The 13,711-nt window shown below is 39.3% G+C and overlaps 1 protein-coding gene across 5 annotated transcripts in view; it reads left to right on the top strand.

The window, feature by feature from the left end:
- agap1 (ArfGAP with GTPase domain, ankyrin repeat and PH domain 1) overlaps positions 1–13,711 on the top strand; it is a 142,860-nt gene that overhangs the window by 98,153 nt on the left and 30,996 nt on the right. For 4 of the 5 annotated variants that reach the window (XM_046845849.1, XM_046845842.1, XM_046845826.1 and 1 more), the window contains 3 exons: positions 3,112–3,277; positions 7,149–7,310; positions 13,245–13,406. In XM_046845849.1, the coding sequence (XP_046701805.1) occupies positions 3,112–3,277; positions 7,149–7,310; positions 13,245–13,406 (490 nt within the window). The remainder of the gene's footprint in view (positions 1–3,111; positions 3,278–7,148; positions 7,311–13,244; positions 13,407–13,711) is intronic. The other variant, XM_046845834.1, reaches the window with a different exon arrangement.

Here is a 13,711-nt window from a genome sequence, read left to right as displayed (position 1 = left end):
TGAAAGGAAATTAAATCTGTTATTGGCTAACCTGCAATTTTGTAAATTCCCAGTATTTCTTGTTAATTCCCATGCAAAGTTTCCCGTTTTGAAATTTCCCCGAATTTTGCAACCCTAGATGGTATGAGGAAGAAAACCTTGAGAGGATACAGATTTAAAAGGGAACCCATACAAATCTGGGTGGCACCAAATATCCAATCATTACAGTTCCATCATTGTTGAGGCGCTTAAATGCAGATGTGTTCATGCAAACTGCGGTCCAAAGCCACCGTAACTGTTTATATTAATTACTGTCCCAATCTATATCCTCATTTACTTCTTCATATATGTGTAACTTAAAAATGGAAAAAAGTTTAAAGATAAATGAGTTGGTTAATTAGTGTGGCACCATAGTGTGCTATTCTGTTTGAGTGTAGACCAAAATGGTCCATCTTTCACTGATGATCTCAATCCTGTTCTAGGTGAACCCTTCTATTTTATATGCAGTGACTGAAAAGAATCTCAACATTGCATTAACTTTGGGTTGCGAGGGCATTTTTTTATGTAGATAAGACCTTCCACACTGAAGCATTAAACACAACCGGAGCCATGCTAAGCTGTTGCGCTGCGGAAAATCCATGTATGTTGGATTAACAAGCAAAAAGAGAAGAATGCTGCTGTTGTTATTTCCAGTTGTGCTGCAAAAGTCATCTACTCAATGAAGACTACAGGCAGTGTTTTCTCGCCTGACATCCGTATCTTTTTCAAGGCGTTTTTTTTTTTTTTTAGTTTACCAGAATAAACAAATAGAAAACAAACCCAAAATATCTACATCACTTTAAGGACGATTAGGTTTGACTGCACCTTCGGTTTGCGTTAAATGTGACAGATTTTGATATGCGGAAAATATAAATTCTTTGCTTGTCAATTTATGTTTGTGTAATTATGTAATTTATGTAATTCCCAGTTCAATCTTCAGTCAAGAACAAGAGCTTGTTTCTGCTATGCTGTATATTATAATTTTATTGTTGCACAAACAACTATAGAGAGTTTAGAGATATGTTCTTGTATCCCGGTCATTCAGAAACATCCATATGATTATTTTTTTTTTGCTACGTTACCTGACTGTATATCTGACTGTACTGCTAGCAAGCAGCATGTCAGCAAGTGGATTTGGAATATTTAGGCTTCTCAGGCACAGTATGTCCCACTTCCCACCAAGCACTGCTCCAGAGGCTTCAATTAAAGTGTTTATAGAGGCTAATAGAATGAAACTCGATCCTCCTAATTGTTCCACTGGAAAAAAAATCACATTAATGCAGCTAATTAAGTTGATCGCAATAGATGGAATATAATCAGCACCAAACACGTCCCTCCTGAAGGAAACCACAGAAGCCTGAGGTCCTAACACCTAACAGGCATTTCCTCATTCACCCAAATTAACATTCATCTAGAGAGTGTGTGTGTGTGTGTGTGTGTGTGTGTGTGTGTGTGTGTGTGTGTGTGTGTGTGTGTGTGTGTGTGTGTGTGTGTGTGTGTGTGTGTTTTTTATTTATTTTTTTGAATTTTTTTTCAAGTAAGCTAAGTATTTAGACAGTCATATTATAGAATGTAATATATGCATCTCTGGAGAGCATGGGATTTAATCACATCTGTCTTACAGGCATTGTGACTTGTTCACATGATCTTTTCATCAGCTTAAGTTATTCAGACACTTCAGATAAAAGAGGCACTCTAATCCCACAAGTGTCCGTCTCCGGGTTTAATTGTTACACGCGCTCACTTGCGTATCGTTTTTTTCCCAGTGCACTTGGCCTTGATGTGACACAGAAGCACATGTCACTCGATAGCTTATACATGCAGGGTTTCTCAAACTCAAAAAAAGCAGCAGCCACTTTTTTTGTGTGGGAGTGTGTATGTGTGTGTGTGAGCAGACCACCAACTGCTGCTGCACTTTGGCCATGTGCCAATCAGAAAACTATGTGTGTGTGTGTGTGTGTGTGTGGTGTGTCGACGACAAGAGCCGAGTGTCTCTGTCCCTTAGCGCAGGCTTACAAAAGGGCAATTCAAAGCCAAGTGCTCTCAACACGGCTTAACAAGCCACAGGAGAGCCCTTCAGGATCGGCGGGCCAACAGCTTGCGGTCGGTAATTGCATCCCCATTAGCATCGGGGAACTTTCATCATCGACGCGAGTAAAGCCACGCGCCACGTACAGGCTTCCCGCTCGGCAACCGAAACACACTGGCGCAGCATGATCCGTATGCGCGCGCGCACGTTTCTAATGGTGTTATTTTTTCTTCTCAATACGTAGATGCAAGTGGTATAGCGTCTGATGTACAAAACTACATGCGTCTGATGTACAAAACTACATGCGTCTGATGTGCAAGACTCTCAACAGAGTTGTAGGCTGATTTATCTTTAAACACGGGCGTAAATGCAAATGTAGACTATATTTTCCCATGGTGGACTTATTTCTCATCCCTATTCCTTTAATGAGTCAATGAAGAGGCACTGAGCATTTAATAATTTTCACACGCACCTGCTTCATGGCAGCCATGGCATCATATGCTATTGTAACACATGCCAAGATGGAATATACGGCATTGAGTACCTGGTATACATGATTCTACTAAGTTATGTCGGTTCTTCATGAGCAGAAAATAGGCAACATGATAGCGTGGTTCCAAATAAAGTTATGAAACGCTTTTCTGAGAGTAATATACAGTTTGATTTTTTTTTTCATGCAACCCCTAACTAAACTCAATATGGTGCATATTATATTACTAGTATACATATTATATGAGTACATTGTTAATGTAATTATCACATATATAATAATGCAGAGTCAGCAGGTGCAGGAATAATTTAAATTTAAATTTATATATATATATATATATATATATATATATATATATATATATATATATATATATATATATAAAAAATGTCTAATGGAATAATTATGTATATATTGCTACATTCTATATTTGAATATGAAGACAACGTTTGTTATATTGTGAATGCGTATTCGACAAATGTCTTGAAGTACCGCATTATCATCCACAGTGCTCGTGCCGCAACTGCATAGCACTACATATTATAGTTTTTAACATTTTGCCATTTTGCTTTAGGACTACATGCAGAATGTACACGGGAAAGAGATTGACCTGCTGCGCACTACAGTCAAGGTTCCAGGGAAAAGACCCCCGAGGGCCATCTCAACCTGCGCAGCCCCCGGCCCCAAAACAAACGGCCTTGCCAAGGACATGAGCAACTTGCAACTCGCGCAGGCCCCAGGTAACACTCGAACAGTAGTAGTCTTGCTTATCAATTAGTTATCATATACTGATATACTGGTGCATTAGTGGTACATGTAAATATTAGTGTACACTCACTTCGCAAAGAAAATTACTTGTGTTAACATAAAATAATGCATTTATTCACAGTGCTGTTCCATATAGCGGAATGTCAGCTGGCTGAAGTGTTAAGGAAGTGTATGTTTACATGGATTATTAAAATCATGTTTATTACAAATTTTAATCATCTGTCTGTCTGTCTGTCTGTCTAGAAGTCGACCGATATGGGTTTTTCTCTGGCTGATGCCGATATTTGGAAATCAGGGCAGCCGATTGGCTGATATCTGATGTCGCCTTTTTTTTTTTTTTTTTTTTTCGATTTTTTTTTGTATTCCCCCCCTCCTTCATCTCATAAAATATAACCGTTAATAAATAAGACGTGATACAGAAAATCGCTTAAATTAAATGTTTATTGAACACAAGCCTTTCCAATTCCAGTGCACTTGTTACCAGGTTCTGGTCCCCGTGCCTACCTGTAGCCTAAACTAAGGGTGGCTGAAGACTCTATCAATATAGTTCCAAAAATGTAATCCCATTCTCTCTTCAAATGTTATTTACATTCTCTTTCCAGAATTAGCATCATATTTAACCAATGAAATATATAAGGCTAGATTAAGAAAGAAGGAAATGTTGGGGTGTTTGAGCGGTAGTTTTTTCCGCAGCGTTGGCTCTGGTCGGCGAGAAAGGAATCTTCGATTGGCTTATTAGTTTCGCGAATGAGCACACGAGAGGGAAAAAAATGGATCACGCCTGTTGTAATTCTTGCTCTTGTCTTTGCAACTTGGCAGACATATTTGAAAAAGCTACACTTATGAGTTATTAATGATCGTGGCAGGTATTTAAGTTGCTTGGTTTCATATATTCACATACTATATATTCTAGCTCTTTCAGTTTTTCTGTTTGGATGCCGAATAGAGCCTACTGCCACCTGCTGGCATGGGAGAGTTATGTTTGGTGAGGTTTGGTGTGTCAGACGCTCCTGTGTAATAATCGGCCTTATTTGCAGCACAGTCACCGATTCGGATTAATACAAAAAAAAATGCCAAAAATCGCCTTGATTAATCGTTTGACCATTATTCAATACTTTTCCGTTTTTTATTAGTATTAAATCATTACTTATTTATGTTGCGCTACTGACTAATATAACAATCAAGCATGTTTCTGTGTAATAAATATGAAACACTGTCCAACTATTGAGATGTTTGCCATTAAGAATGCGCAAAAACTGAACATCTTTTAAACCCCCCTAAGGATTACAAAATGCTCTGTGTGTATACAAAACACACACACACACACACACACACACACACACACACACACACACACACGCGCATGCATGTGCACACAGGCACACAGCTCCGGGAGGACCAAACTAATAGCATGAATATTCAGTGACCCATAATACATGTACTAATTATTGTCATGAATATTAATGTAATCAGTGCTGGCTCTCCAGTCAGCCAGCTTTGAAATGAGTACTAATGTGTGTGTGTGTGTGTGTGTGTGTGTGTGTGTGTGTGTGTGTGAGAGAGAGAGAGAGAGAGAGAGAGAGAGAAGGGACGGGGGGAGAAGAACAATAATTCACTCACTCATAAGGTAATGAAAGCTTTTGTACGTCAGGGATTGGACTCTTAGGCTGGGTTGCCAGAGCAATCAGAAGGACCTCTTATCTATAATATCTCTTTTTGGGTGTGCTCCAATTACACACTGGCCCATCCATTACATGCTGAATAGCTCTGTGTGTGTGTGTGTGTGTGTGTGTGTGTGTGTGTGTGTGAGAGAGAGAGAGAGAGAGAGAGAGACCCTTCCGGCCCCTAACACACAGCATGTTTAGTTTTCTGGCCCTAATATAAAAAACCGTAGCCTATCAGCCAATAGCCTGATCGGCGTGTGCCATTTCTCCAAAGGTTCCTGCTTCCGATTTATCAGCTCCAGCTTCAAAGGAGATTAAATTGAGCTCTGACATTTCATTCAGTGCGGTTTTGCAGCAGGCCCGTGGCTGTGGCTGTGACTCTGCACTGAAATACATACTCGTCTTTTTTTTGTTTGTTTTTTGTTTCTTTGTTTTTTAGAGGAATGCTTGGCTGTACATTTCTGCATCATTCTCTGAATATTAAACTAACAGGTCCTCAGGACTGTCATCAGGGTTTCCAAGTTTTTAAAAAGGTCTACAATTTAAAAATCTACATTTTATACTTCAAAATGTCTTAGATTCGCTGTTCTCTTAAATAATTAAAATAGGTTTTAATTTTCCGATGTCCATGTAACACTACCTCTTAATGCTGGTTGAAATGCTTTTTGAACTGCAGCACTTTGAACTTTCCTTGGTGTTTTAGTTTTTTCTTCTGCTAGTCCAAATACAATTTGCTTTCTTACAACAAATGAGACTAACATGCAACAGCCAATCAGATTTCTGTTATTAGCATAAATGATTAGCAGGAAAATGAAGTTAGGGCTTGCTAACAGTTGCTAACAGCGTATTTGTGTGTGTTTTTGATGTCTTTACATAGGTCTTAAATTTCATTCTTAATGCTTCTAAAAAGGTCTTAAGCAATCTTACATTTGACTTAGTGAAACCTGCAGAACCCTTTGTCATATGTCTCATGTATTCCATGCAGAGGATTACCAGGCTGTGTGTTTATATTAATGCTGTGGCTATTGATTATTTTAGTAATCTATTTCATCCATAAAGACAGGTCTCTTAATGAGCAAGTAATTTGTTTCCTTTTTTGAAAAATAAGCATTTTTAATTGCTAAAATTGCGCACAAGAATATCTGTGAAAACTAAACCCATTTAATGCATTTAATTGCCGTATTATATCAAAATACAAATAAATAAAAAATAAGTTAATTTAATAATAATTTAAAAAAGTAAACACACTATACAATGTTTTCTTTATATTTAAATTTTAAATGATTTCAAACTTTGGAAACTTTGTCATTTTCTTTCTGTATCTCCTCGCCCCTCGCTGTTTTTGCCCCGTTCCTCCCTTGTTTCATTCTGCATCGTCTTCTTGTTTTCCTGTCCAGAGCGCTCCAGAGTTTAGTGGGTGGTGCATCAGTAAAAATGCTCCATGTGTAGATAAATGGACTAAACAAAGCTTTTTTTGTGTTCGAATTATTCAAGTTACTGGAGGAATCATTTCAGCCCTAATTTATATTCTTAAACCAGTCATTCTAATTCCCTATAGTGAGAATAAAACAACAACTTCTTTCGGCTGCTCCCATTAGGGGTCGCCACAGCAGATCATCCGTCTCCATATCCCCATGTCCTCTACATCTAAATCTTTCAAACCAACTACCTGCATGTCTTCCCTCACCACATCCATGAATCTCCTCCTTGGTTTTTCTCTTTATCTCCTTCCTGGTGGCTCCATCCTCAGGATGATACCCCATGTCCCTACTCTGCACATGTCCAAACCTTCTCAATCAGGCCTCCCTCACCTTGTCTCCAAAATGTCCTTCATGCGAAAAAAATAACTAGTTTCTAATCCTGTCCAACTTTGTCACTCCCAACGAAAACCTCACCATCTTCAGCCATCTCCAGCTCCACCTCTTGTCTGTTAGACAAATATAATTAGAATAGAATATGCATATTTGTATTTATAAATATCTAGAAGGTGTGACATCTTTATTTTGGTAATCTATAAATTGGGGGTGTTCTGTATTGAAAAAGATGTCTGTATGGTTGTCAGTAGTCAGTGACATCGAGTCCTATTCATCATTTCCTCATTGGTGCCTCTTATTAAGGCAGTAAGAATTTGTTCCGGGGAGAACTAGACTTTCATCTAGTTCCTTATCGCTTTTTCTAGGCTCCGTGACCAGCAGCTCTTCAGCATCCCAAATGGCAAGTGGCATCAGTCTGGTGTCCTTTAACAGCCGGCCGGATGGCATGCACCAGCGCTCTTACTCTGTGTCCAGCGCCGACCAGTGGAACGAGGCCACCGTCATCGCCAACTCGGGGGTCAGCACAGGTACGCAAAGCTTCGCAATTCACGCTGAAGAATGTATATGCTAGGATGATGAATATCACAATTTAGAATGGATTCTGGAGAGAATTATGACTCGTTCTTGAGGTATTGGCCAACTTTATGTCTTTACAACTAAACCAAGAGAGTGGATTAAATTGATAGTCTGGCTGCCTGGGACAATCAGTGATGGACCAAGAGATACAGTAGGTGAAATATCACTCCTGTAAAAGTGCTCCCTTTAAACTTTCACTTGAGTAAAACTACAAAAGCTTTTGCATTCAAATTAAGTATTCAAAGTACTATGAATTATTACGGGTATAATGTTTCTCTTATAATATACTCAGTTTATGTGAAAAGACTCTAATGTTACTCTTAGCATAAAAATTCTATTAATAGAATATTAATGAGTCAAACACTGATTTATATCTAGTAAGATTATTATGAGCCCCAAACCTTTTCATATACTTAAAAAAAAATATTGCACAAATAAGGCCACGGGTGTTGTGGCCAGGTGAAGTCTGGAGATTATTCCATTCTTTATTACTCTCTCAATATAATTAATTTTTTATTCTGACACTGAACTGTGTGTTGGTGCTAAGTAGAGACCACCAAGCAGCAGTCAAAACGAGTTCAAAACGGCGCACGAGCTCGATCCTGATTGGTGGCTTGCTGCGTGATTGACCAGTTTTTATCCGCCCATAAATAAAATGGAACGACTGATTTCGCAAAATGTAGTTGAGCAATGTCATATTTGACTTTAAAATGTAGTAAAGTTGAACGAAATACTTTAGTAAAGTTCAGATACACGCAAAAACGCTACTTAACTACAGTAACGAATTCCATTTACTTTCTTATTGTCTACCACTGGTGACAAGCAAGCGTCCAGGTTTAAAGATTAATTGGGATGTTATGGGATAATGGCAACTTTTAGTTTGTAGTAGTTGTACTACACTGCTTGTAGTAGTTGGATCTAGGTGGACTGATTAGTATGCAACAATAAAAACAAAGAAAAAACATGCTAATGGGTATCCAAATAGGTTTATATAAAAAAAAAAAAACAATGGCCAAGATGTTAAGCCACAAATATAGATTATTGTGTTTTAGTGAAAAATCTACAAAAGGAAAATATATAAATAAATATTTATATATTTTTGATTCATTCCAAATTCCTTGACGCAAATGTGCAGCTTTCTGTAGTTCACTAATGTGACATGAGCACCCAGCATTAACAACCCCAAACACACACACACCACCATTACCCTCATATGTCTCTTATTGATTGCCGTGTCATGCCTTAATGCTGCTTTAACTGTTTATCAGAGTAATGGGGCCTCACAGCACCACATTATCAATGGCACATTCATTCAGGAGTCTAGGACACTGATGAAGGAAGTGTTTCTGTACACTCTGTGTCCTATTTCTGCTAGTCAGCACTCTAGTATGTTTCTCTGTGTGTGTGTCTGTGTGTGTGTGCGGATGCATGAGCTGTTTGAGCGCCAAATTATGCAGACTGGGTTCCTCTCATGAGTGCGAGCACTAGGGAGAAAAAATGTCAAGAACTCTGTGTGTGAGTTTGGATGGTCGGTGCACATGTAGACCCCCTGTCCTCATATAGGCGTTATAGCTGACTTAATTCAAGTCCAGGTGGAGATGTAAGTTGAGTATTTGCAAGTCCAATAGAATGTGATTATAGAAAAATAAAGTGCATTTTTCTTTTTACATGCTTTAATGCAATCAGGTGAGAAAATAAATTATAAGCATTTATCCTTAAACAAAATGATTCATTGAATTATGTTTTCTAAATCAGGTGCTTAATTGGTGCCTCATTGAATATGATTCAAATGGTAAGAAAACAAAGTACTGGTTTTGGTCGGAAATGACTGAAGCTTACTGCCAGGAATGTGTGCATTTTTATGTCACAATTTTGAGAAATAATTGTTCGGTAATGATGCATATGTATTAGGGGTGTAACGGCACACACAATTCACGGTTCGGGACGTACCTCGGTTTTTAAGTCACGGTTCAGTTTAATTTCGGTACAGATGGGGAGAAGAAATGTGAAACATAAAATTGCTTGTGGTTTTTTGATTAACGCAGTTTATCATCATTCACAGTTGTGAACTTTTCCAAAATGCCTGCTTGATTTAAATAAAAAAATAAAGCATATAAAAATTACATTTAATAAATAAAATTCATGCAATACACTTTATCTTATTGATTAAATTGAGTAGTAGATTAAATAAAATTGATTTAATTAAATTAATTAAGTAGAACATTTTAATTAAATAGTTTACATCTGTTAGACCCCATTTTGGTAATACAGATGTGTTTAGAAGTGTGTGTGTGTAAGACATTTGATGAAGTATTTTGAAATAAGTAGAACAGTTTTAATACTAAATGTAAAAAACACACGTTTTTTACATTTAATATTAAAATTTCTTAAGATATGTTCAACTTAACTGTTCTACTTATTTCAAAATGCTTCATCAAATGTCTTAATTTTTTCCCTCCTTCATTTATTCACACCCTCCGTATGTGGAATTGTCAGGATTTTCTCCTTTTAAGAGAAATTCTTGAACCTGGACATAAAATTCAATAGGATCCATATTGCTAGATTGGTGTAAAAACGTTGGTGATGACAGGAAGTGGCATCGGTTTCATGTGAGGCGGAGACTAAACAAAGTTGCCATCCACCACTGAGTGAATCAAGATTTTATCTTTGTTCCGCATGTAAAAAGAATTGCATTTGGTACTGATGTGCACCAAATCGAAAGCTCTGTACCAAAACTAATAGGTGCAGATTGATATCAACACTGCTCTTCGATGAGTCCATGAATTCGCCAGGTCTGTTTTGCGGCAAAGTTCCCGTCTCCGCTGTTCAATTGCTTCAGTGTGCAAAAACATATGAAAGCTATCAGCTCTGAATATAAATGAGCCTGATTACTGGGCTTAAATCCAGATGTTTTGTTTAAATTGTTAGGTTTAATCTGACTGAAGGTGCATTGTGTGATTGAATAATGTGAATAATAGTGTGAACAGGGTTTAATATCGGCTCTAGAGCTCCTTTTCATAGTGCTCTACTTCTCACCTTGAACCACAAAGTCGATAATAAAGGATTGATGTGAGTGAGGGTTCTGAAGGGCTGCTGGATTTTGTGTGTGTGTGTGTGTGTGTGTGTGTGTGTGTGTGTGTGTGTGTGTGTGTGTGTGTGTTTCATAAGTGGCCGTTCTGTTGGTCTAATGATGTGCTTGTCTCCTGTCGTGCAGGATCTGAGCTGACAGCCATTTGTCACTTCTTGCCTCAGGAGTCGACAGCAGCGAGTCTCTCTCTCTCTCTCTCTCTCTCTCTCTCTCTCTCTCTCTCTCACACACACTTTCTGTCTTCTGCTTTGAAGATGGGATAGAGGGAGGAGGGAGGTAGATAAAGTAATTAGCTGAGGGTTTGTGCACACTGGCTCACAGAGCCGATAAGTGTCCCCAGTCCCCCTGTGGGCTGAGTCTCAGTGGGAGCAGAGAGAGCATGAGTGTCATTTTGCAAGCTCTCAGTCTCACCTTTGTTTCCTACCCGACCCATGAGTCAGTGCAAAGTCCGAACAATAAATGCTCTCACTTAAAGGTTAAGCATGTGACATGCTTTACTAGCATTTTGCTAGAGATCCAGTACAGCAGGAGGACTAGGGGGGTGAGGGTGGGTTGAATACACATTTATGTTCCTTGTCGTTTCTTCTCATTTGTGCCCATTTGCAGAGGTGGCAAAAGTACACACATTCTTTACTCAAGTAGAAGTACAGATACACATGTTTTAAAAGACTCTGGTAAAAGTTAAAGTAGTGACTACACTTTCTCACTCAAGTTAAAGTAAAGAAGTTTGGGCTTTCATATGTTCTTAAGAAACGAGTAGCCATTACAACTCACATTATATTAATATATTAATACAAAATATTTTTTAATTTTGTTACATGCTAAACAACCACCATATAGACACAAGCAGAGAAAAGATGATTGTCTCTGTCCGCATGTTTACCTCACTGACTCTGTCTCATCCACGTTAACCCCATACTTCTTGTGCTCTTTTGTTTGCTCATGGTTAGCCTCTTAGGCTTGCCTACGTCTGTGGTGCGCGATAGCCAGGACATTATACACCAGTGGTAGGTTGAAAAAGCCACGCAAAGAAAGAAAATAGGTTGATGGGCTGAAAACGGCACACAACGAGAAGAAAAAACACCACCAAATAGATTAAAACTAAAGTCACGAGTCTGGTTTGAAAATGTAAGAAGTAGAAAATACAGATATTTGTGTAAAAAATGTAATAAGTGGAAGTAAAAACTTGTCCAAAAAAAGAAATAGTAAAGTACTGATACCGGAAAAATGTATTTAAGTACAGTGACGTATTTGTACTTTGTTACTTCCCATGTCTGCCGATTTGCCCCAAAGCATCTAATCCAGCACCAACATAATGCGTCTTGCCCTCAGCCTGTGGCATTCACTGCCCTCTCTGCTTTAATTATGGCAGGAGTAATGTAATGAGGGTGTCCCTTTGATTCCTGGTTGCATGTGGGAGTAGGGGGCAGAGGTCAGGGGTGAGAGGTTTGTGCTCTAGGGCAGTGAAACGGCAGCACGAAGACGCCTGTTGAGCAGCGTTACTATTTTCAGTCCAGCTTAAAGACCACAGAGCCTTATGTTTACTCCTTGTCCCCTCGTACTGACAGGACTGTTCTGTCTCCGGTCTGCTCCACATTTGTCTCACCGTGTATATCCTATCCTGTCTTTCTCTCTTTTTGGCTTTTCTCTGCCCCAGTTTTGCTCTCTTTCTTTGTTTGAATCTTTTTGTCTGTCTCATGTCTCCCTCTTTTTGCGTTTCTCTCTGTCTGTCTCTGTTTTTTTCTTTCTATTTGTGTCTTTCTTTCTCTAGCTATTTCTCTCACTCTCACACACACACACACACACACACTCACACACACAGAAACATACACACTTTGTTTCTTTCCATTTCGCTCTTCTCATTCTCTCTCTCCTACTTTGTTTGTGTGTTTTTGTCTGTCACTGCTATAACAGGAAGTATTTAACTCCAAAAGCAACTAGGTTCCTCTATGTGTTTAAGCTTACCAACAGGAAGACACCACTTTGGCCTTCTCATCATCTATTTAAAAGTCTCTTTGTGTGTGTGTGTGTGTGTGTGTGTGTGTGTGTGTGTGTGCACGGCAGGTGTTTTTGATTTGAGAATAATGTGGAATTTGGTGCCTCAGGAAAACAGCCTGAGAGAGGAAGAGTGAAACATTCCCACAGAGAGGAAGTCAGATGTCCCATTTCCTGTCATTGAACCTGCCCCCCTTTTTTATATGTATATACCCAGCAATCTTTGCAATCCCTCTGATCACCTACAGCATGTCATCTTGTACATCAAAGCAAACTTTGAGAGCATGGTGACAATAGAAAACGGCACAAAAATGACGCACGAGTGTCTCGTCTCTGTGCTTTGGCCAAAAGGCCGAGGTCGTTAAACACTCAGCGAGGACAGAGTCCTGTCAGTAGAGATAAGTTGTCATGTTTTCCACTCGAGCAGAGACTAAACGGTTGTAAAATAAGTTATGATCGTCCTTGGGGGCTCTGTGAGCGCGCTCGTTGGCAGCTGGGGCCCACTTACCCAGCCGGATATTGATGTGATCCGAATGTTATTTTATTCTGCCTCTAGTCACAGCTGTCAGCTGCACGTGATGAGTAAATGGTGCCTACCAAATGCCAGCGCTATCGGGTCTGATGTTATCGCCACTTCTCATGCACCTACAGCACATCACTGGCTTCGGGGCTAATTCTGTGGATGTATGGGCTTGTGAGATCTGACCACTGATATTTCTGTCTTCTGGTGTTTTTCTGGGCCTCTCTTTCTCTCTCTCTCTCTCTCTCTCTCTCTCTCTCTCTCTCTCTCTCTCTGCTGTAGATACTGGTCTGGGAGACTCGGTTTGCTCCAGTCCCAGTATATCCAGCACTACCAGTCCTAAGATGGACCCTCCTCCTTCGCCACATGCCAACCGTAAGAAACACCGCCGGAAGAAAAGCACCAGCAATTTCAAAGCTGATGTCTTCTCCGGTACAGCGGAAGGTAACATCAACCTCAGGCACTCATCCATTCATTTCTCTTTTAATCATCTTTGTTCCGTGGGTTTTTCTCTTATTTCCTTTATTCAGGCCACCTCGACCGACACACACACAATCACGCATCCGGCCCTCATTCTGCAGGTGTCTTCAGTTGTGCATGTGGAGTGTATTTAACATAATGCTCTTTTAATAAGCGATGATAAATAACAGCTGTGAGAACAAGTGTGTAGGGATGAATACATGACCTGGTTCAGCCAAAGAGCACATCAAACTGCACTTCATTACATGTCCAGCAGTTTTTAGATTCCG

The sequence above is a fragment of the Silurus meridionalis genome, chromosome 1, assembly GCF_014805685.1.
Source record: "Silurus meridionalis isolate SWU-2019-XX chromosome 1, ASM1480568v1, whole genome shotgun sequence".
Classification (NCBI taxonomy): domain Eukaryota; kingdom Metazoa; phylum Chordata; class Actinopteri; order Siluriformes; family Siluridae; genus Silurus; species Silurus meridionalis.
The sequence above is the reverse complement of the archived record's forward strand: the minus strand, read 5'-3'. Positions and strand labels throughout refer to the sequence as shown.